Genomic DNA, 25,449 nt, shown 5'->3' with positions numbered 1-25,449 from the left:
GGTGAAAGTTTATGCCTCCACTTCACCATTGTGTTTATGTTTCAATATATACTTATTAACTCATCCACTACCATTGTTTATATGCACAGGCGCCTGGGGACCACCCCAAGTTTTTCTTGTGGTCTTTTCACAGCTCAACCAGGGAGGAGGGGTCCCCCCCGTTTACATTGTCCCCATTTTGGCAGCCATCACCGATATCAACTGGTGTTTGCGCAGATATATAATATTTTTCTATACGACTACCCATTTAGACCCCATATATATCAGCTGCATCCCAGTTCTTACTTTTACACACCACTACAATTATGATACAACATCAAAGAGAGCAAAGGCTCCTTAGGATAGGAGATATTTTCTCTACTAAAGAAAGGATCATTGAACCATTAATAAATGAAGATACTTTCTGTGATACTTACCTACGGTATGAGAAACTCCTAACTTTAGAACTGAAGCAATGGTGGGAAACCACCACGCTTAATCAATATATCCTACACAATATTGTACCTAGGGGCCTTAGAATCTCAAAACGTCCTACATACAACTTAGAGAACAAGCATTTTATGAGCAGATGGAACTCTATCTTAGAGAACTGCTCAGTTGAACTGATTAAACTCCTTATAGAGGACAGGGGAAAATCACTGGAAAAGATTGAGGAAGAGATCTCACTAATTCAGGTAAAATTAGACCCTCTCAAACACTTAGAGGACTACCAAAACTTGGAAACTCTAACATTAAATAAAATTAAGAAGATTGAAGAAGACATCCTTAAAACTAAAGAAAGGAAGTTTTTAAGAGATCTGAAAGACTATGAAACCCACTCTCAATTCATCCAGAATGAACCCAAATTAACAAACCATAGAACAGAGACCACCACATCACGGGATAGGGGCGGTCGAAAACCCACCCAAAGGACAAGTAAAACAAGATCAGGGAGACACAGGTCAGGACCTTATTATTCAAATAAAGAATCTATTCGGAGATCACCTCTGATTAAAGAATTGCCTCATAAAAGATCCCAAAATAGGATCTACAAACCCCTAGATCCCAGGAATCTAGACAACTCTCTGGGGCACATTTCCCCTCCTAAGAATTACATTCAACTAGCAAGAGGTGGATTTGGGAAGGGCAAAGCCACAGCCCACAAAGAAATCTCACAGGCACAGCTAGAAATCTTGAAGAAATTAGAAATAACACAGGTGCCGAAAATTCAACACATAGAACATCGTGACGAACCATGGGATCAGGATCCAGAGAAAAACATGGACCTTTTTTTAGATCTCACGAAAGATCCCAGGTTTCTGACAGAAACAGTGCATCTGGACAAAAACCAAATAGGACAAATCCCCCCATCCCCCAGAAGGAGAAAAAGGCGCATATCTTCAGAGGAAAGAGGGGAGGAAGAATGTGTAGGGGCAAGGCCCAAAATAAGAAAGTAATTCCACTCACTAACGAAGGAATTTTTAACCTTAGCAGCACCCACCTTACTAAAGCCCAATATGAGGTTTTGGGGAAAGGACTCAAATTTGCCCCAAATAGAGCAATGGATAAGTTTGAAACATACATCGATATCCATAGATTTATCCGCAAGCTTACTTTAAAGAGATACTTTATCAAGGATCAGAAAGACATTGCCTCCACCACAACACCCAAGAGCAATAGAGAATTACTTGACAAATACACTCACACAACCTTAAGAAACCAATCTACATTTTACCCTAACTACATGAAAGGATCTTTTGTAAACACGTTTCAGAAACTAGTTGAAAATGACCTAGAGCAATTGAAAATAAAAGAAAATAGCTCTCATTGCAATATAAGTAAGGCAGAGATGAGAGCCATTAAAGAATTGAAGGGGAATCACGACATTGTCATCAAACCAGCGGACAAAGGAGGGGGGATCACTGTCCTTAACACCACTGACTACCTAACGGAGCTGGAAAGGCAATTGAGTGACTCAGATACATATGAGCAGCTCAACGGTGACCCCCTAACCCATTATCAATGTGACTTAGTGCAATTACTTAAAAGTGCATCAGAGGAGGGAATACTTAATAAAACAGAATTGGAGTTCCTTAGGATCAAGGACCCAAGATTACCTGTTATATATCAGCTCCCCAAGTTGCATAAGTCACGCACCAACCCACCTGGAAGACCAATTGTCTCTGGGATAAACTCCCTCACTACCAACCTGTCGAGCTACATAGACTTCTTTCTGCAACCACTGGTCACTCAGCAAAGAAGTTACTTGAGGGACACCAGCCACACTTTGGAAATACTACAGAGTGTCCAATGGGAAGAAGGATTTATTCTCCTTACATGCGATGTAACTTCATTATACACGATTATAGATCATGACAAAGGTTGCCAGCATGTTAGTCACATTCTTAGAGAAGAATCTAACCTCCAAGTAGAGCAAATAGAATTTCTTCTGCAAAGCATACGCTTTGTTCTACAGCATAACTACTTCTGGGCAAACAGTGGATACTACAGACAAGTTCGCGGGACTGCGATGGGCGCGAAATTCGCGCCTAGTTACGCGAATTTGTTTGTAGCCCACTGGGAGAATCTTACCATATGGAACAACAACCCGTTCACAGAATATATACACAAATGGTACAGGTTCATAGACGACGTGTTGTGCGTATGGACCGGTACTATAGGACAGTTAGAAGAGTTTCTACTCTACATCAACACTAATGATCTAAATATGAGATTCACAGCTAACTACAGCAGAGAAAAAGTTGTCTTCCTAGATTTAGAGATCTACATTGAAGATAACCAGGTTGCAACAAAAACACACCTTAAAGAGGTTGACTGCAATTCGTACATCCCGGCCTGTAGCAGCCACCATACTAACTGGCTGCGAAACATTCCCAAGGGTCAATTCACCAGAATCAGGAGGAACTGTTCCACCATAGAACAATATGACATCCAAGCCAACCTTATAAAGGAAAGGTTCCTACAAAGGGGCTATGAGAGTACCCCTGTAGAGAAAGCCCTTGGTGAAGTCAGGAAGGAGGAAAGGCAGAATCTCCTAACAAAAAAGGCAATAAAATCTGGAGAACCATCGGACGCCCCCTCATTCATTACCAGATACAGTAGTGATTCCAAAAAAATAGAAAAAATTATCTGCAAACATTGGAATATCCTTCTGGGTGATGACAAATTGAGGGAGGTTTTACCCAATAAACCTAGGTTCATCTATAAGAAGGCCAACAACCTTAAAAATGTCCTTGTAACAAGCAGTATCCCTACTACAAGACAGACACCCATTAGCACATGGCTGGGAGAAGATAAAAAAGGTTTCTTCTACTGTACAAGATGTCTAGCATGCAGGACTAGTCATATGAGGGGTACTAAACCCACCTGTACATTTACTGCAACAGCTACCGGTGCCACATATACCATTAAGGATAAAATCACCTGTGACACCAAGGGGGTGATATACATGCTTGAGTGCCCCTGTGGCAAACAGTATGTAGGTAGGACCGCAAGAGATCTACATATCCGCATTAGCGAGCATCAAAGAAACATTCAAAAAGGTTTGGAGACACATAGTGTTTCCAATCACTTTGCACTTCTTCACAACAAGGATGCCTCATTGCTTCGATTTCTAGGCATCTGTAAGGTGAAAAGACCATGGAGAGGAGGAGATTTCATCCGATCCATGTCATGTGAGGAAAGTAAATGGATTTATACATTAAAGACTCTAACACCACGAGGCTTAAATATTGATTTTGAGCTCAACAGTTTTCTTTAATAAATATAAGGTTTCAACTTGGACCATATTTATCATTTTCACAATAATCCTTTTTTGCACCTTTTAACATTCCTGGTTTCATATATGTTTTTTCACATATTGACACTTTTTGCTCTATATTGATTCCAAGTAAGGCTTGCTGCTATTTTTGAATCTCCTCATCAATACATCTGGTCTATAAAGACCTTCATTGGTTAAACTCCGTTTTAAAACTATAAAAGGAGGCTAAGTTGCCCTCCTATTCCATACATCCCTGAGGAAGCCCTTCATTGGGTGAAACGCGTAGGTTACCTAATCTAAACGGATTTACCAATAACCAACAGCATTTACATCTCTCACTGACAAGCCGGCATCACGCTAATACAGACTGGATAATCACATCCGCATGCGCATGCGCGAACAGCCAACTTTCACTCGGCAGCTGGATGTCTAACAGCGTGGACGGAGACTCGTACAGCGGCTTCCCCATACGGACACCTGTGGAATAGATCCTGCAGAAGTAGGGTGAGTCAACCCCCTTCTCTGTTCCCTATCCCTTATGAGGTTTACCGGAGCTGTTAGCACCCTTAAAGCAATTGCCAACTTACATTGTTTTCAACTGACTATTTACTGTGCACCTTGGACGGTTACTAGTTTTTTACAGTCAACGAGATCACAATACCTATTGTTGTTTTGGGCCTAATACACATGGCGAATTTTTAATTGCTTTCAGACTTGGCAACCACTTTTCTATTAGAAGAGTTTCAAACAGACGGCTGTCTGTTTTTTGGAACTTTTATGCATACCAGCAGGACTGCTGAATGTTTACTGTGCTTGTTTTAAATTATTGCAGCACTAGAAGGTGAAAGTTTATGCCTCCACTTCACCATTGTGTTTATGTTTCAATATATACTTATTAACTCATCCACTACCATTGTTTATATGCACAGGCGCCTGGGGACCACCCCAAGTTTTTCTTGTGGTCTTTTCACATATAGACTATACTACTTTGTCTATAGTTATTACAGAGAGACTATATGGGGTTTCTGGAATCCTGATACAGGTCCAAATATGAATTTTGCTCTATAGGCATTATTGTGCATGAGTCCTTTTAAGTATACAAGAGATTGTAGAGGTGCAGACAGCAGGTTTCTCTCACATGTCCCTGGTATTCATCAGGGACCACCGCAAGGAGGTATGAGTTTCTCTCCATGGAACATGCAGATGCAAGAGTTTTAGGCTGAGCCCCTTTTCGTGTGAGAGAAGTGATGGGGGCTATAAGGGTGGAGAACACTTTAATGAATTGGAGATAATAGTTTGTGAAGCCAATAAAACATTGGGTAGCTCTCAGTCACGTGGGTTGAGACCATATGAATATTGTCTCCACATTTTCTGGGTGCATCTGCTGACCAGAACCTGATACCAGGTATCACAGGAAGGGCACTTGGGAACGATCAAAGTTACACTTCTCTAGTTTGCAAAAGAGATGGTTCTGATGTAATCGAGAGAGTACTTTCTTCACATGATATGAGTGGGAGGATAGATCCCGGGAAACGATTATAATGTCATCAAGGTAAACCATTACAGACTGGTCAAGTAAATCCAGAAAGATCTCATTGACAAAACCCTGAAAGACCCCTGGGACATTGCACAAACCAAAGGGCATCACCAGAAATTCATAATGCCTATCCCACAAATTGAAAGCAGTCTTCTAGTAACAGGTATCTGTTACCCCACATATTTTAGAGATATGGGATAACAGATAGCGGTTATTAACCGTAATAGCATTCAATTGACAATAGTCAGTGCAGGGTCTCAAAGAACCATCCATCTTTTTAATGAAGAAGAAGCCCACTCCAGCTGGGGAAGAAGATTTTTGAATGAATCCTCACTGGAGGTATTTCAGAGATGTATTTGAGATTCCTGCAAGGACAAAGGATATGTTCTGCCTCTGGAAAAATTCTTGTCCAAAAACAAGATCAATCAGTTACAAGGTCGATGAGGAGGTAACTCTCAGAGGTGACATTGCTGAATATATTATGGAAAGTGGAGTAGGGCACAGGAAGCGCTGGTTTTGAAGAGAGGGTAAGGCAAGATACCTGGTTCCTGGAGGGACATATTGAGGAGAGGCAGTGCTTGCTACAGAGTGATTTCTTGCTACAGAGTGATATGAGTGTGATGTCAATCACACTCAAATCTAGTACAGACAAAATCAGGATTCAGAAGGAGAGGTCAGGAGCCAAGCCAAGAACACAATACGAAGTCAAGCCAAACAGGAACAGAAGAAGGGAAGCTGGTCACGGGAACTGGGAACAGGTAAGGTACACTGGAATTAGGGTGGACCTAGTACTCTGTCACACTAGTGTTAACAGAGATCTCCTTATATAGGGGGCTTAATTGAGGTCCTGGGGGTCAGTCACGTAGCTTACCGTGGAATAGTGCTAAGAGAAGCAGCCCGTTGCTTAGCAACAGGATGCGCGCATGCGCAGTGATAAGAAAGCCAAACAAGCAAAAGTCGCTTCCCCTTTCTAGGTGACGGGACGTGCCCTGTCAGAAAGACCATTTTAACCCTAATTGAAGAGATCATTTTGGAGGGTCAGAAAATCAAGTGTGTCTCCACCATGAGCAAAGCTTCATATTAAATTTCTTTAATTCCAATAAGTTTCTGAAACTTTGCATACATATTTGTGAATGCTATTAGAAGTTATTTTTTACAGAGCAACTTGCATATTAGGATTATGGGTTCCTTAATAGCCAACATCTGAGTTTATGATTTACTGCTGAATACAGATGTAGAACGACAAAATCTAGAAACTGATTTATCTTAAAACATACCATTGTTTCCTCTTCTTTTACTGGAGTTTCTGTTGTGGGGGCTGTTGTGGAGGAAGAGGATGTGGCAGGTGAGGCAGGTAGTTCTGTAACAAAAAGTTTGCAGGTTGAGAAAGAAGTTTGCAAAAGAAAGTAAAGTAAGGCTCTGATACAGAGTGCACTAAATATACTGGTTTCATACTCACATTTTATATACAGAAAGCCTTTGATTCAATCCCCAGGGAAACCATGCTCATGTACAGATTTATTTACTATTAATCCAGTAGTAATATAATATAAACCAGGAGCATGAATACACCCATTATGTGTTAAGCTCCTATTTACCATCATACAGCACGATTATCTATCAATTAGCTATTAATTTACTGGCTGGCAGCAGTACTATAGCTGATCTAACCGACAGGCCAGGTTGAACGCATATGCACATGCGTGAACCGACTTGCTGGAGAAATTGTAAGCCTGGATCTGTGCTTTCAGTTATACTTTCAATACAAAAAAATAGGAATTTTATATATATATATATATATATATATATATATATATATATATATATATTCACACATTAAAATCAGGAAAATGCTTTATTTAAATATTGAAATAGTTTCTTCCTGTACTGCGTTGCTTCTATCACCATCTTGAGATGGTAGTAGTGATAAGAGGACGGTGGCGGTACTCGAAATTGTTAAGTAGGCTTCTCCAGAATGATGCAGTGAAAGCTATCACTGGCGATACCTGGTGATGGCTATCACCAGCCATAAGATTTTGACAGATAGGGAGAAGCCCAATTTCCAGCAAAAACATCCATTGTCATCTATGATAAAGCTTGTTTCCCTATAATAAATAGACCCCTTAGTGTACAACACAGTGCTGTATTCTTTCTTCTTCAATACCTTATCTCACAGCTGCAGCCAATGTGCTATTATGTTTATACTACTGAAGGAAGAACAATAATGTGTTGCTTCTGATAGTATGGGGTCAAACTTTGCTTGAAAATTTTTGACCAAATGACTATTTATGTTTTGTTGGGAAAGCAATATTTATTTTGAATGCATGAAATGGACAGTTAAATCTATGGTCAATGGTTACAGACAATGAATATAACTTTAAAAAAGACAATTCCATATGGTACTAACCATTAATTATTTGTGAGGAAGGTCTTGAACTTGTCTCGTGACTTTTTGGTGTGAGATCTGTCTCCTGTAGAAGTTGTCATTACAAGATGAGAATTTATGTAACAAATGACAGCAATAACAATAGTCAATATGATCAATATCGATAAGAGAAACTGGCTGACCTCTTCTTGAGAAAGTGACTGTGATCGAATAAGAGAACGCCTTTTCTTCACAAGGTCAGCATCACGCAGGTGACCTAGACCTCCCGCCTTTCGAGGGGGAGCAACTGGAACTGATGCTGATGAAACAGAAGTATCACCCTCTTCCAGGTTCACCTCTGAGAAACCTCCGTTAACACTCAGTCTCTTTTTAATGCGAGGGGGTGGAACAACCCCAGAAATATTCATCCCTTTGACTACAGTATTTGGTATCTTTTGTTCCTCAGTATTTGCAATGTCTTGTTTCTGAGGAACAGTGATCTTTGTCTTTATCTTTTCAGCTTGGGGTATTGGTGTCATCTTTTCATCAGAAGGACCTTCCTGTTTATTCTGTGCCTCAGTTGTTGTGTTTTCTTTCTTGTTTTGCTCAGGTGATCTAAGTGAGATATTACTTTCATAAGATCTTTTCACCTCATTCTCATCCGATGCTGTGTCTCGAAACATTTGTTTCACAGAGTCAACATTTAGAACATTCTTCTTACTAGTGGGACTGTGTGGAGTAATGTTTTCTTCAGAGTTGGAGCTTTTGGTATTTTGTGCCAGAGGGGTAATTCTATGTTGCTGAGTAGTAGTTATTAGGTCCTCATGTATTTCTGAGGTAGTGTCATGTTTCAGAATATCTATAACAGGTGTCTGAGAGGAAACAGGTGGATTAACAAGATTCTGATTGCCTGTAAAGTGGGATCGAATTTGGCAGAGGTATGTGAGGATAATAAGCTTATCTGGAACAGGGCGAAGCAGCATGTCTGAGGGGGAAAGAAGTGGTGGTATCCCAAGAGCAGCAAAACCATCATACGCCTATAGGAAGAAGTAAAAAAAAAAGTAAAATAAGATACTTAATTTATAAAGCATTTTGGTTCAATAGGTAGGGAGCAAACGCACCTTTTTGTTATTTTCCTTTACGTTTAGTGGGTCCAAATCCTCATAGTTACTGGAAGAGATTGAAGGATAGATTAGGGAGACAGTTCAGCATAGTCCATCTGCCCAAAACTTACTGCCATAAATTCTTGAAACGCTTTGCAATATTAGGTTTGTGCTCTAACTGATCTGTCTGATCTTTTTTAGATAGGCTTATTATATCCAACTTCATCTATTTTTTAAAGAATTGCTCCATCCTATCTATTTAATACCTTTCTACTTTATCTCCCCAACTTGCTTCCTTCTTAAACTTTCTCCTCTAGTCATTTCACTCACGGGACGTCTGTTTGTCTTTGCCTTCATTTTTCACCCATCCTATTTTCCTCTTCCCTGGTCAACCCCATCTTACCCAATTTTGATCATTTACATGTTCTTTCAAACAGAAGCAATGTCCCTTTGATGTGCCCACCTGGTTCACCACTGGCCCACTCCCTATTTAATACCACTGTGTAGTGATCAAACAGTTCAATAACCCATACCAACAATAAAGCACCATTTATTAGTCTGACTTAACTAAAAACTGCTCTCTCATTGGTTAAAAGGGGTTATTCCTATGGTTTCTCTAATTTTTAAATGAAACCTCAAGATACCCATGGAACCTGAAGTTTTCTCAAGTCATAAATCCAACCAAATATTTCCTTTTGACTTTCAAACAAAATAAAACAGTTGTAGAACCCATCCTGTTAATCTGGACAAATCAACATACTGAATTATAGGAACATGAGTATTGTGGCTTTTATAATTGAGGGATGTCTCAAACTAAAATTAAAAGGACAAGGTTTATGTTCAAACTATAAATGGCTCTTTTCCCAAATGGAGTTAACACACTAATCTTTCTCTTCCAGCAGGTACTTCAGCGGTCTGCCCAAAGGGGAGATTACATGGTTGGTGTACCCTTTATGAAGTACCAGCTTATTCTATGAAGAACATCAGATAGAAGAATGTTTGGTCTGCATTTCGTTTAGAATTGGGGCAACCATGTCTGCGGCTGTAGAAGCAGTTTGGAAGGTGGAAATCCAATGCATTTAAAATATATGTGTGGTCTTCTCTACTATCCTGATTTTTTTCTCTCTCTCATCTTTCTGGCTGAGGGTGACACAAGGATTTTGAATGTAAGGGCACAGAGGGATTTTACCTATATTTTTCTCAAAAGAATGGGGCCTGATTGGCAATTGGTTCCCAAGGTTTTCTAATGTTTTTTTACCTTCGTTTGTGTGACATATTATGCTTCTCATCCTGTTTTGTATGGCCAGAAAGCATTATCAGTCAGAGTCCCATACCTGAGGGGTGCACATTAGTTTATGTTATGTACCTAAAGAGGCCGCCTCCCTTTGAAGAGTAAGGATTGCAGGCACCGCCCTCGGGGGTGGGCTTGGGTGGTTGCATTCGGTCAGACCAGTAGAGACACGGTTCTGGAATGCTTAGGGGTAATGGATACTCATTTTTTTGTAAAGGGGCACTTTGGGAGGAAAATGTCCCCCTTTTGTTTATGTCGAAAGGGTTAATAGTCCCTTTTGGTGATATGATGGTCATTGTTCCAGCTGAGCTGCCTATGCTTTCTCCTTATTATGTTATGTTTAATAAACTACAAGATTTCAAGATTTATTGATAGTGGAAACATTTCAATGGGTGAACATCAGCCATCAAGCATTTTAAATGATTTATAGTGGGAAAAGGATGACTATTATGGAAGAACAGGACAGATGGGAGACCTAATTTCAGCAGAAAATAGTTCTTTGAGCAATTTGCTATTTTATAACCCCTACTGTATAATATCACTCATCCTTAGACTGTTCCACAATGTAATACTAGATATGAAGACCTTGTTTTCTCTCTTACACATATTCAATGTATCCATCAACCTGTTTGCTCCATCCTAGCATCTCTAATCTTATCTGTTTGTCACAATGAACATTTATGGAGGTCTTTCAATGAACTAGAGTGCTGCTTACTCGTCCTAATGAAACTCATAGTTAAGCAACATAAAAACACACTAGATCAACAGGAAGAAGAAATGAACCTAGAAAAAACTTTTCAAATAAATAATACATTAAAGAAAACAAAACCTCACAACAATGAAATAGATAATATAGCCAAAATAATTAACAAACTTAACAAAAACTAGAAACTAAAAAAAAAAAAGAAAACTAGCCAGAGGCATTATAAAAAGGTGTCATAAAAAAACAAAATAAGAAAATCAGATGCAGAGGGGGAAACAGAGAGAGGACAAAAGAAAAAAACACTACTAATTAATACAAAATGAACATAAATCAGATATTTTCATTCAACCTTAGCAGTGAAGACTTAAACTCACACCAACTGAGCCTAGTTAAAAGGGACTTTCCATTGCACCTACAGTATACGCATCAAGCTTTGATGCATAGAAACAAACAAATACTGAAAAAGCTAACACTCAAAACGAACTTTATAAAAACATCCCTACAAAGGCAACTGTACACAACCATAAGCAAAGCACACAAAGCTAAATCAATTTTTTTTATCCGCCACATATATAAAGGAAATATAATATCACAATTTTAAATTTGTCAAAAAATCTTAGAACATGTATATAATAGAAAGACATCACATAGCAAATCCAACTTAACCATACTTGCCAACTCTCCCTGAATGTCAGGGAGACTCCCTGAAACAGGGGTGATCTCCCTCACTCCTTGAAGAGTCTGGCATTCTCCCTGATGCTGAGCCAGTACAAGACGTGGTTGGCTTTGCCATCTGTGGCATGATGACACAGTTAAGAAATTGTATCCTATGTCCATGTATTGACGGCTATGGAGGTGGCCATTTTCATGGAGACCAAGATTTAATTAAAGACTGACAGGTAAGACAACATGACTTCAGTAATGGAAACAGAAATGTAAAAGACACTTCAGTCTCTAGAGATTCAGTCTCTAGCTGCTTTTCTTTAACGCATAGTTGCCTACTCTCCTGGAATGTCTGGGAGACTCCCGCATTTCTGGGAGACCTCCCAGGCTCCCGGGAGAGCAAGGCAACCTCCCGGTTCTCACCCCCGCAATAGATAAGTGGCGGGGGTGGGGCTTAAGGACTCAAATGGCATGTCATCTTAGCCCCGCCCCCTGCTGTAATTGGCCAAAATTGTGACAATCAATTAGGGGGCAGTGCCAAAATGATGTAAATCATCAAGCTCTAGCCCCCGCACGCCCACCTCGCCCGGGAACTCCCTGACGCCAACGAGGGAAAGTTGGCAAGTATGAACTTTACCAATGAAGAATGCTAATCAAAACACGAAGGGTGGAACAAAAGCGTAAGTGTAACTTGCAATTGAAAAAGTAGCACGCAAGTGTATGTGTATGTATGCCATATTCACAGTTATAGATACGTTTAGGTCTGAATGAGTAGCAGTTGCGCCCGCTTGACTACAGAGACACCCCACAAACAATTTGCAAATATGTACAAAAACCTGTTATTATATATGTTGGTAATGCAATTGCTAATACAGCAGGAATAAGCTCCTGATGAGAATTTTTTTTATATATAAATATAATTGCCACAACATGCTTGGCAATCCTAATCTATAGTTGAACGAATCATTCACAAATCTCATCATCCGCTACTTCCACCTGACCTTGATCATTCGCAAATAAAACCATTTTCTTTCCAGTACATTGCCTACATTAGAACACCCCTTCCATCCCCCATCATGCCTCTTTAAGCATAAGCAGCCGTAAGTGTCAAACAGTTGCAAGTCTGAATATCCACAGTTGTGTAAGTTCACTTTCTGAGTTTGCGCAGTTCCAAATATCTCATTCTGAATCAGACTCTAAATGTCTTCAAAAAAGACAATGAAATAATAATAACACCAGCAAATAAAAGAGGATGCATGTAGTCATTATGGACATAATCAAATATATAGAGGAAGCTAGAAGATGCCTATCTGACTCCCACACATACAAAAAATTAATGTATGACCAAACTAGCAATTTCATTTCAAAACTAAGTAAAATGCAGGAAGGAGAACTAGCAGACAACATTCTTAACCAACAAGAATCCAGTACCTACAAACCAAACAACCAAAAATACCCACATTTTATTCTTCCCTAAATTACATAAATCTATCACTAACCCATTGCATCAGGTGTAGACTCCATAACACAAAACCTTTCACATTACATTCGCACAATACAAAGTGCTCAACGGCAAGGAAAGGATAAGCAGTACTATTTGTAGGTTTACTAGGTGGAGTACATTGTGGAGCTCATCTACAGGGGGGGGGCAATGTTTGCAATTGTGTCCATATGTAGAGTCAGACATATATTGTGATGCAAACAACTCAAAAAAGAGTAGTAGCTACACAATTCTGCAAATAGTCATCATCATCATTGCGTATATTTGTACCAGCCTGCCAGTAGTCGTAAGAGATATGCCTCCTGTCAGGTGTAACTTCAGCAGTGTCCACATCTAAACACAATTACATGAACACACCCTTGATGTACTCAGCCTGCAATAGTCCGTCCCTTCATGTTCCATTACTGCCTCTTCAGTCATAAGGAGTCACAAGTTGAAGATATACAACAATCTTGATAAGGATGCATGCATACTTCTTTTGTGTAGATGCACAGTACAAAAATATGTATCTTATGAAAGAAACAGACATCCAACCTCCAACTCTAAATGAGCCTGTGTCTGTAGCACATGCGCATGCCACCTCTAACTCCACAATTGGTGCATTAGTGAAACTGCAGCTGCCATTACTATCTACGGTCACACATACCTCTCATTGCAACTTCAGATATTGGAGATGCTACCAGCCTTTCACGCAAAATAGGTCCATCAGATTATTTCAGAACAATATTTATAATAATAATAATATTAATTGATAACAATATTAGTATTATTATTATTATTATTATTATTATTAATAATCATAATAATTTATCTTTTTCATATTTATATTGCTGTAGCTATGTCTTTTATTAAATTTCTGCACTGTATTATTTTCTTTTATTTATAAGGCACCACAAAGTGTCTGCAGAGCCGTACCTAGGTGGATGAACAGTGTATACATTTACAAATTAAGCAATCAATACATAATAACATAGTTATGTGAAAAATCAAACAACAAGAACAAAAAGAAGAAGAAGAAATACATGAGAAGAGTAAGCATAAATGGGCACAGATAAGCAGGGACAAGCAAGGAAGATGGACAGTGTACAGACAGGAGACATAATGTAGAAGATAATAAATAATAATAATAATAATAATACAAAACATTATAACGTGTGTGTTTTTATTAAATCACTTTTAAATTAAAAAAAAATAATCAATAAAATATTTAGTAATTTTTCAGGTGGTTAAAAATTTGCAGCCACACAGCAGTTGTGCGCTCTTACATGCTTTCAGGATGGAAGTGATGAAGTATAGCACAAAAAGCCAGTCCATTCCTCCAGGATGTTGTAAAATTATTTACACGCACACCACGATATCCTGAGATCACCTCCTGACACCAGCGCAGAAGGGAATCAGTGCTGAGTGATTCCTGTACGGATACAAGTGAATATCATATACATGGGAGAACATGGCAGAAATATTTGTGTATCTAAGATACAAAAGCAGAAATGCAAATGACAAATTATTAGTACCAACATATTAATAATGTAGCAAGCCACTTTATATCAAAACCCTAATACCCCAACACAAAACCTGCAGTTTAACAATTGCCAGAACAGCCACAGATAGCCCCAATGCTACATGCAAGTAATAAGTTTGAGGGTAGTAGGTTTAATCTGCAGGATTGTAGCAGGAGAGAAATGTTTGACATGTTTCTGTCAGAGAATCTATAACCTACTCTATAATCTAGATTAGGATGTGGACATTTTATGCGTCAAAGAGCACCATAGAGGAACCGACATTTTGCAACCTACATACTGAAAGATGACAGAACTGGCATGCAGGTCTAGAGCAGGAGACAGCAGCTGAAAAAGATCCTAACATATAGCAATGTAAGGGAATTAGGTCTAGTAGACTGCACAGAAGCACAGTTAATGCTCTGGAAACAGAGTAGCTCTATGGAACCTTGACAGTGACCTGCAATGTTGCTTGCTCCTTGCCTAATGTAGTTAAAGAAAACTGAATATATAGAATATAGGGAAAATAAAGTACCACAAGGCAGGAAACAAAAGGAAAGAGGGCAGTATACACTAACCGGCAGTGTATAGGATTTTAACAAAGATAACACAGCATACCACCAGTAGTGGGTACATAGAGGTAGAAACTGTGAGGTGCACTGTTAGAGGTTTTAGTTGGTGATAAACATTTTAGCCAAATATAAGGAGCCACCCATACACTGCAGGTGCATAACAATAGCCAAAAAGTACACATTAAAACTATAGCAGCCATTGACAACAATATTTGGGAGGGCTTTAGTAGAGTATGTTCAAAACATTTGAGTTTGTAGACTATAGTAAGGTGCACAACAGAGAATGATTAACATAACAGTGGTGTATAGTTCAGGTATAGGTGAGAATGCAGTCAAGTAGAGAGTTGAAGTGCAAAAGATACTATAAAGCAAGATAAAGCAAGATTCTCTTATGAGGGCAATCAATTTTATAAAGGGCATGGTGGTGGAGGTGGTGGGGGGGGGGGTTGCTGTTAAGCATTCCAGCAAGAAGCAAACAACATGGGAGAGTTCTACATAAAAGCAGACAGGACCAAATTAAATTGATGCAAGAGAGTAAAACAATATTGCAATGTTCTTGCCAAGAGCACAGGGAGAAGGACTAACATTAGTCTGGCGGTCATTCTGACACTCTGCAGTTTCAGTAGGGAAGACAGTGGAACACAGTGTTGTAGTATCGTATAAATGTAGTGTCAACAACTACCGACAGAAATGTAAAACTACTGGACTCCAGCAAAGTTATTCATTTTGAAGAGTTTGACCCTAATATCAAAGGATATGAACTACTGAATATATGACTACTTTTCTATTACCTAGTACTACAAGATGGATATTACTGTTTCCCTGAACTCAGAGCAATGTCACTATACAAATATTTGGTTAATGGAAAACTCCAGCTAAACAACTTTTTCCAATAAAACCTTCTTCCACTAACTAGTAAAAGAATAGGGGCCCATGCTGAGGAATCCTACAGTTTACAAGGTACTTGCCCACAATGTCTAACTAATTATTTTTCTAGGATAAAAAATTTAAAACTAAATTGAAGGGTGGTATAAAGCTGCAAGTCCAGCTGTCCATTCAGCTCCATCTGCGACCTTAAATTGACATATTTTACTTTCAAACTTCTTCCATTTGTTAGACTGAGATAATGGTCAGGCATAGTGCTGGCAGGAGTGTGTTTCAGACCCTGGAGACCCAAGGCACAAGTCTCTGTGGTCCTATTGGTTGAGGGACGGGAGCTTATTTTAAATTACATAATTGTAGTTGGTATTCTCCTTTAAGACACAAAGACCATAAACTGAGTGAGGGTTAAAAACTACATGAAGAAGCAATGTCTTCATGATTTTCAGAAAAGGCACAAGTTAATACTGTCCTTGTAAGTACTGAAGTGATGCCAAATATTTCTGCTTATAACTGATGACACCAAATGTCAATTATATCAACATACTTCACAGGATATTAGCTTAGCAATGTAAATTATGTAATGTTATATACAGGCTGTTGTAATTATTGTAGAAATATTATTATAAAAACTCCTTTAGCCTTCTACTTTCTCTGTTACCCTTTCAACTGCAGAGTGTCAACACAGTTAATGCTCTTCCACATCGGTTTCAGAACAACACTCTCCCTCCCCTTGCAGAGGATTACAATATTGACCACATCCCATGCAGAGAGTCTCTTCCTCTTCTGGGTCACAGACTGTCACATACCTCCCCTACTTGCCCTGTGCTCTCGCTCAGTCTCTTCTTTTCTCTGCTCCTCTGTTGTCCAATGGTTTGAGGAAGGGGAACAGAAAAACTGTACTCTGATAACATGTGGGCTGTGTTTTTCTCAGCCCCTGACAATCTATTACTTAAAGGGTAAGTGGGGAAGTTCTCACTGGGAGAGGAAGTAAGACCAAATTCCTGGTTTAAAGGTTTTCTGCGCCCTGTGGAAAGTGATGTCTCTTGCTCCACTACTATCTCTAGCACATTCTCACTATCTTGATCTCCAAGTTCTGTCTGTCTTTGTTCTTTATCCACCATTTGCATTTCTTTTTGCACTCCATGTCCTGATACATTTGTGGTCATTTGTAGTTTGGTTACTTCAGTTATTGTTGTAATATTCAGCTCTTCTTTACTTTTAACCTGTGGGGTCTCTTGCCCTATATTTTCCTTGTATGATCTCTCTTCAGTTATGGCTAGATTATCTTGGTCTCTATCTGCACCTTGCCCTGCCTCATTAATCTCCTGTTCTGTTGTAATTGAGTTAAGTGAGAATTCCTGTATAACATCTTCCACATGCACTTTATTTTCTATATGTATTGTATCTTGGGCTATGTTTAGTTCCTGTTTTGCATTGTGTGTAACAGGTGTTGTTGAAAGAGAACTTATTATCTCATTTAATTTGACTGCTTTGACTTCTTCCTCTCTTTTCTCTTCATGTTCCCTCTTCTCTGTAAATGGCACTCTTTCTTGCAAATATATTTCCTCTTGTACTCCCTCTCTTACTACCCCATGTATATTTTCTTCTGTCTCTGCTGCTGTCAATTGCACATTTTCTTTCTCCTGTGCTCTTTCCACTTCCTTACTTGGTTTGTTATGTATTCTATTATTTAAAAAATATGTGGCATCTTCAACTCCCTCATTCTCAGTTATTCTCATTTCAAATATGGCTTTTGTCTCTTCCAGCCTTGTTTGTTCTTCTCCTCCGTCAACCACATCATATAATTTCCCAGCTAGAACTACCCCAGCCACACTCTCTACAGTCCCACCTTTTGTCTCTCCTCTTCTCTCTTTTGCTACCTGCCACTCATGCTTCTGCTCATCTATGTTTTTAGTAACTACTCCCTCATTTATTGTAAGTGAAGCTTCCTCCTCCTCTTCCTCATTTTCACTTGCTTTAAAAGATGTATCTGCTGACTCCAGATATTCCTCCTTTATCCAATGTGTTTTATCTTCTACCATATATTTTCCATCCATAGACCCTTCAACTCTATCTGCTTCTTCAGGCATTATTTCTTTTGCCAACATGAATGCCTCTTTTAGCCTATCTTCTTGATCCATTGGCTTTCCTGCTATAGCTGCTTCCCCATCTAGCCTATCAATTTTCGAAATATATGTCTCTCTCAAACTTTCTGGATCAACTTCATCTTTAGTTATAGTTGCTTCTTCAAGTTGTCTTTTGTTTGTCCAAAGAGATATATTAACTAGCCTACCTTCTTGATCTGCTGGTGTTCCATTTGTATCTCCTTTCTCATTCAGCCTTTCAATGTTCCAAAGATATGTCTCTTCCACTATATCTTGATCCACTGTCTCTTCAGCTCTAGCTGGTTTCTCAAGCAGTCTCTCAGTTTTCCAAAAACATGTTTCTTCCACTCTATCTTTTGGATCTGCTGTATTTCTAAATGCATCTGCTTCCTCAGGCAGTTCTGTATTTGTGAAAATATATATATTTTCAACCCTTTCTTCTTTATCTGCTGATTTTCCAACTTTAGCTGCTTCTTCAGGTCTACTAGCTTCCTCAAACAGTAGCTCATTTGTAAACAGAGGTGTCCCTTCCACTCTATCTTCTAGATCCACCGTCTTTCTAACTCCAGCTGTTTCATCGTGAAGCCTCTTAATAGTAAACAGGTGTGCCTTTTTCACCATACTTTCATCCACCACATCTTCAGCTCTAGGTATTTCCTCTTGCAATCTCTCATTTGTCCAATGGTATTTCTCTATAATTCTACCTTCCAATGTATCATGTAGTCTCTCACCTATTGTGTCAGTTGATTGCAGTGGCTTATCTTCCCCAAATGCATTTTCTTTCAATATTTCTGGCTCAATAACCTTGTTTTCTTCCCTGATAATAACCCTTTGAATTCCTTCTTCCTCCTGCACTAACTCCTTATCCATGACTGCTAAATCATGCCCTCCCATTGTTATTATATATTGTGCTTCATTAATATTACTTTCTATCTCTGCTATCTCTTTTAATCCACTTTCTAATAAATCTATAGACAAATCCTCCCCTGCCTTATATGCACCTCCTTGTGTATTCTCTGTCCCAGACACTCTCTGTTTGTCAGCCTTATATATAGTCGCCTTTCTTTTATTTGCCCCCCCAAGAATTTCTCTATTTAGTACTTGTATGTCTTGTAATACATCATTTGCAATATCACTGTCTGTCTCCTGCCCTCTATCATGTGTAGTCACTGTTGTGTCTAGCAGTCCTTTGTCATTAACTGTTACTTTGTACAGTCTCTCATCTATCCATGTTGTTTTCTCTACTACCATTTCAGGTTCACTCACTCTATTTCCATTTCTGCCTGCAGTTTCTTGGACTCTTCTTTCCTTTTGGGTGGTCTTTCCAGCCTTTGTCGTTGCATCTTGCCTTCCCTCATTTAATTCTTGTGCTTTACCTATATTACTTTTCTCTTCTGGTGTCTCTTGCACCTTCTTTTCTACTACAATTATAGGTTGTTGTACTTTCTCTTGCGCAGCTGGAATCCCTAGAGTATGTTCTATCTCAGAGACTGTCTCTTGTACGTCCTCTCTTTTATCCATCCACTCGTAATCGTGTATGCAAAGTTCTTTTTGTTCCTTTTGTAATATATCATGTTTAATATCGCTGTCTAACTCTTCCCCTCTGCCACCAACTGTTGCATCTATAGTAAATGTTGTATTGTGCAGTGTCTCATATTTAGTAACTGTTGAATCTTGCTGTCTCTCATCTATCCAAGTTTTTTCTTCTACCCTGTCTGGTTCACACACTATATTTGCACTTGTTTGTGCAGTCTTATGTGTTTTTTGTTCCCACTGCATAATCTCTTTAGTCCTAGTTGTTGTTTCTTGCTCTCTCTGGCCTATTTTCTCTTGTGTGGAATTAATATTGCTTTCATCCTCTGATGTCTCCTGTACTCTATTTTCTACTACATTGACTATGCTTTGCACACTGTCTGTCTCTTGCACAGTTTGTTCTGCCTTTGCTGTCTCAATTTCAGTCTCAAATGATCTTTGTTCTATGGCTCCATGAAATTTTAGTTCTATATTATCTCCATTTATGTTGATATCTGTTGCTAGCACTTTCTCATCTGCATTGCTTATTGTCTCCACTGGTGGTGCTAGTTCCAGTACTATCTGCTGTGTAATGTGATCTCTTCCATAAGCTTTCACTATGTCCTCTAAATTGTTTGCCTTGGGCAAATTGTGTATGTCACATATCATTATCTCACTGTCAGCTGACTTGCATGCTTTTACTTGTTCATCTTTTATCTCTAGATCAGTTAGTACTGGTCTGACTGCAATATCATCAGAGCTGTTCTCTGTTTTGGTTAATGTTTCATGAACTGTTACATTTTTGGTAAAACTTATCTTTTGTACCATCTCTGCTTTCTGCAGATCATTTGTCCTAAATTCTCTATTTGATGCTTGCACAATTTCAGGGACTGTCTCCACTACTTCTGTCACTGCCTGTTGTGCTTGTTCTGTTACATGTCCTATCATTGCCCTACTTGGAATAATTGGTGCTTGAGTTATCTTGAGCTGTGTTTCATCTCCTGCTGCTACTGTATGCGGTACTGTGCCCTTTTCCAGACCTCTCTTCTTTCTTGCTGCAATCTCTGGAACATCCACTGTCTCAGATATTATATCTTGTAGATATCCTACTTCCCGCAAACTTTCCCTGTTCTCACTACACCCATCCCTGGGGGCTGACTCAGACTGTTCCGTGGCTTTCACATTGAGAAGTGGCTCAGGGCTGACCTCCCGAGTCTTCCATACCTCGTTAGACCTAATGAGACAGATAAAAAAAATCTCAAGGACATCTGTAGCACTGTGCTCAAATATTAAGCAACTTTATAACATCTAATGTGTGAGTTTTTCAAGAAAATATATGTATGTTTTCCCAAATTCAAATGTATTTGTTCTCTAAAAATAAATACAATTTTTGTAACATTTATAGAAATGAATAACAAATACTAGTAAAACATACAGGGCCTGATTCAAATTGGATTGCAACTTGCACGAAAGCTGCAGTTTAAAACAAAGCACAGAACTTAAGCGTAGTTCTGGCCGTATTCAAATGCAAGCGGATCTCAAGATGTGTTTCTAGTTGAATTTGGGGATAAGTACGCTCTGCATAAACGGTACTTGCTGTATGTTAACAGACAGCACAGAATGTAGTAAACGCAATAGAATATGAGCAATATAGGATCATATCAGAATGCATACAAAAAATGTAATACTAAAATAATTAATCATTAATAAAAAATAAGGTTGTTTTAAAAAATAATTATTTTTTTTATATATTTTCTTTTTACTTTAAATACATAAATCAAGATTTTCTTAATGCGTACTGTACATACAATGCATTTTCATGGTCTATCTTAGTTGTATATGTTCTGTGCTAGCTAGTGGCACGCATACATGTACTTTCCAAACAAAGACTTTGCCATGCCAGTCATCACTATCAGTTAGCACTTACACCTGCCCAGTAGCTGATGCAATTGATATGGCTGAAATAAATATACTTAAGAGAAACACAGGACTTGAATCGTCAGCACTGCATTGGTATACAGTATACTAGCCCGGCGGTTCCCAAAGTGTGCGCCGCGGCTCCCAGGGGTGCCGCGGCGCTGTCACTGGGGTGCCGTAGGCAAGCCAAAAAAAAAAAGAAAGAAAACAGAAACTTACCAATCCGCGCGGCGCCGGGACTCAGCAGCCTCCTCTCTCCCGCAGCTGTCACTGACGTCATTCAGTGACAGCTGCGGGAGAGGAGGCTGCTGGGTCCCGGCGCCGCGCGGATTGGTACGTTTCTGTTTTCTTTCTTTTTTTTTTGCCTGGCGCGGGGCAGAGGGAGGGGGACAGAGGGCAGACCGAGGGCAGAGGAGGAGTAGGATAGATGGCAAAGGAGGAGGACGACAGGGGGCAGAGGAGGAGGAGGACAGATGGCAGAGGAGGAGGGGGACAGAGGGCAGAGGAGGAGGGGGACAGAGGGCAGAGGAGGAGGAGGACAGAGGAGGAGGGGGACAGAGGGGGAGGGGGACAGAGGGGGGACAGAGGTCAGAGGAGGAGGACAGAGAGTAGAGGAGGAGGACAGAGAGCAGAGGAGGAGGACAGATGGCAGACCAGGAGGACAGAGAGCAGAGGAGGAGGGCAGAGGAGGGGGACAGAGGGCAGACCAGGAGGACAGAGGAGGGGGACAGAGGGCAGAGGAGGGGGGCAGAGGGCAGAGGAGGGGGACAGAGGGCAGAGGAGGGGGACATATGGCAGAGGAGGAGGACAGATGGCAGAGTAGCAGGGCAGAGGAGGGGGAGAGAGGGCAGAGGAGGGGGACAGCGTGAGAGATGGCAGAGGAGGGGCCAGCGTGACAGAGGGCAGAGGAGGGGGCCAGCGTGACAGAGGGCAGAGGAGGGGGCCAGCGTGACAGAGGGGGCAACGTGAGAGAGGGCAGTGTGTCTGGATGCAGAGGGGGCAGTGTGCCTGGTTTCAGAGGGGGTAGTGTGCCTGGTTGCAGAGGGGGCAATGTGCCTGGATGCAGAGGGGCATTTTTGCATACAACTAAATAAGTATTTCTGTCGTGACCTAAATACTTATTACAACTTTTTGACCCAACTACCTCTAAAACAGGACTGTTCAGTAATTATTTTGGAGGGGTGCCTTGAAAAAATTTGGAGACTCTAAGGGTGCCGCGAACTGCAAAAGTTTGGGAACCACTGTACTAGCCTATGTCCATCTGCCCCTTCCCCCTCCGAGTCGTAGCCAGTCATAAGTGTAGTTTGTGTTCAGACATGAATTGCATGCAATTACGTTCATTGGCGTACGGTCAGTTTCTGACCATGTGCAGAGCAATTTCACCCAAGATGCAGCACCCAAAGGAACTTATGTCCGAACATGAATCAGGCCCACAATATGTAGAACAAATATGACATCTAGCTAATTTCTGAGAAATTATCCCGCATAATATGTAAAGTGCAGTTGGTAATAAAAATTAATTACAGATATGTTAAAATATGACTTTGAATATTCTCATAGTGATATAAAATCCCCCTACTTCTTTGACATCTCAAGTTACTGGTATCAATAAATACCTAAAATAGTCTAAACTATCTCTTGTTGGTTGTCATGGACAAGAAGGTGGTGGGGGCATGGCTTGGACGCCGTTGTAGTTGGCAGCAAGTCCTGAGAGCTCCGGGCATTCAGCTGGAAACTAGGCATTTATTTGAGTACCCCACTCTCCCTTTTGGCCACACCGGTCTGGGATGACTCAGGAACCGAGGGAGCACAGTTGACATCAAGTGCGTCCCGGGGAGCTGCAGATTTGCGTGACCGTGGGCGGCGGCCCTTACTACTCGACCTGAGTGCCCTGTCTCCTCTGGGCTATATCCCAACTGCTTGCCCCGGCAAAAACCGCCGCATTAGGGAGGACCCCCGTCGGGGGAAGAAGAGCTTCCCGCGCGGCGCGGAGTTAGCCCGACGCATGGACCCTTCGAGTCCTCCATCCACGACTCGACTGTCTCCCCCCCCCTCTAATCAAGAGCCCTATCTGCTTGGAGGCCCTCTGCAAAGCCGCGGAAAAGCGAGACGCCTGGATGCGGTCGGGGGCCTACTTCCGGTCCGGAAGCCTCAGCCTCAAGTAGAGACAAGAAGGTGGTGGCCTACCGATTTCTATTGCATGGTGAAACCAGACTGGAAGTGTAGAAGGGTGGATTAAATGTTATCTGGGTGGATCAGGAATGTGGCCTAAAGTGTGATTTTTAAATATGGAATTAAGAGAAGTTGCACGGTTTAGTTTTGTGATTTTTTTGGTGGTGTGTGTAAATAGTGTTTTATGATTAAATATGTCTGAAAGACGCTGCATTGTTTTATGACATTAAAAATTGAATTAAATTTATGGAGGTCGATTACAATCACAACTGAATCTCACTCACCTTTGTTCTTGGCTTGTGATGGCAGCCACTCCTGATGTTGGTTCCACAAATTTTCTAGAGGGCTGTCTCCCATTATAATTGCTGTGATGGGTTTGTTTATCAGCATGCAAGGGTTTAATGCTTTCATTTTTGGCTGTAAGAAGAAGATGCTTGTAAGATTTAGCTTTAGTATTCACTCTAGGAGGAAATGGTGGAACAGGTGGGGGAGAAGTAAAAGAAGGTCGTGAAGTAATATGAAAAGAATGAGTAGTCTCTGAAAGAAAGAAAAAGATGGAGATAAAAGATAATTGGGTAATTAAGAATGGAATGTAAAAGGGACATTTATTCAAAGAGACCTACTTGTAGAAAGAGCGGCTTCATCTTCTTCCTCAGTTAGAGTATTCAGCTCCCGTACAGGCTCTAAAAAAGTGATAGTGTTATGAGTAGTTGAACAAGAGGGAAAAAAAGTGTATAATACAACATAGAAACAGTGAATAAATATGAAGAGCTCAAGAGTGTACGATGCAAAAAAAATGGGAAGATGGGTTTACCTGACAAGTAGTCAGACAATACGCTTTTAAGATAACCTGAAGAAAAGAGCATGGAGAAAAAGTGTAACAAAGAGTAGAGGGAAATAGTGAAAAACATAATGATCAAATAAAAAGGCAAAACATAAAAGACCAATAAAACACAATGAATGATGAAACGAAGAAAACCTTTTTAAAGTGTTTTAAAGAATGTAGAAGTTAAAATAAAGTCATATAAATACAAAGCAAAATACTACAAATGAAGCTCTGAGAACGTTATTCCTATTGTGAGGATCACTCTGGTATGTTTGTAGTAATCTTATTTACAGGGTTGACCATGTGCTAAGTGGCCCTTAACTTTTGAAAGTGATTACGTTTCATAGTAGCCATAGTATCGTCACCCCAGCTCACTAGTGCACAACTTTCTAACTATTAAAAATAATATCAGTATCTAAATAAATATGGGCGTGTGACTGGAAATAAATTCACATGAATAAACGGATGCCAAGCAAACGTCTCTCATGATTATACTTTCTAGTTACTGATAGGAGATAAACTTTCTGCCTTGTTTTTTATTAATTTGAATCTGAGATCTTTGTGTATGTTGACCACACACATAGTTGGCCTTACCCAGAATCTAGACAATTTTCTGCCCTGAAATATATGAAAAATGCAGGCTGGAAAATATCACTCTTGCCTGTGTGTTTTGAGCTTCAAATACCCTAAGATAGCTGGAGCTCAAAGTATGGTAAGAAAGTGGTGACATAAAAGAGATACAACAGTAATTAGTGGCGAATTCCCGGGAGGGGCACCAGGCAGGAGGGGTTTTCATAAAACCTAGCTGGCCGGCACTGTCAATGTGGGCGCTATGATCCAGGGGCGCCCCCCGCAGGAGTCGGCATGAAGGGGCAGCTTGAGGTACAGTCTGACCTGGTGGTCAAACAGTGTCTTGCTCCCCTTCCTGCATCTGCGGGTGTCTCACTCCCTCTTTCTCACTGACTGTCGGGTGTGATGTCATCATCAGTCCCAACACACCAGTGAGTAGCTGCGCAGAGAGGAGCAAGAAGAAAAGAAGAC

At 40.2% G+C, this 25,449-nt stretch overlaps 1 protein-coding gene across 3 annotated transcripts in view; it reads right to left on the bottom strand.

Annotated features, from left to right (window-relative positions):
• The window catches only part of EHBP1L1 (EH domain binding protein 1 like 1), a 149,145-nt gene that overhangs the window by 33,075 nt on the left and 90,621 nt on the right, over window positions 1-25,449 (bottom strand). The window contains exons 7-15 of one of the 3 annotated variants that reach the window (XM_075188756.1): window positions 24,397-24,432; window positions 24,206-24,265; window positions 23,867-23,999; window positions 16,683-20,727; window positions 14,189-14,334; window positions 8,784-8,832; window positions 7,866-8,699; window positions 7,705-7,768; window positions 6,575-6,657 (exon numbers count right to left, since the gene is read on the bottom strand). In XM_075188756.1, coding sequence (XP_075044857.1) covers window positions 6,575-6,657; window positions 7,705-7,768; window positions 7,866-8,699; window positions 8,784-8,832; window positions 14,189-14,334; window positions 16,683-20,727; window positions 23,867-23,999; window positions 24,206-24,265; window positions 24,397-24,432 — 5,450 coding nt within the window. The remainder of the gene's footprint in view (window positions 1-6,574; window positions 6,658-7,704; window positions 7,769-7,865; window positions 8,700-8,783; window positions 8,833-14,188; window positions 14,335-16,682; window positions 20,728-23,866; window positions 24,000-24,205; window positions 24,266-24,396; window positions 24,433-25,449) is intronic. The other 2 variants (XM_075188758.1, XM_075188757.1) reach the window with 2 other exon arrangements.

Source organism: Mixophyes fleayi, chromosome 10 (genome assembly GCF_038048845.1).
Source record: "Mixophyes fleayi isolate aMixFle1 chromosome 10, aMixFle1.hap1, whole genome shotgun sequence".
Lineage (NCBI taxonomy): Eukaryota > Metazoa > Chordata > Amphibia > Anura > Limnodynastidae > Mixophyes > Mixophyes fleayi.
Note: the sequence above shows the minus strand (reverse complement) of the source record. Positions and strands in the feature narration are given on the sequence as shown.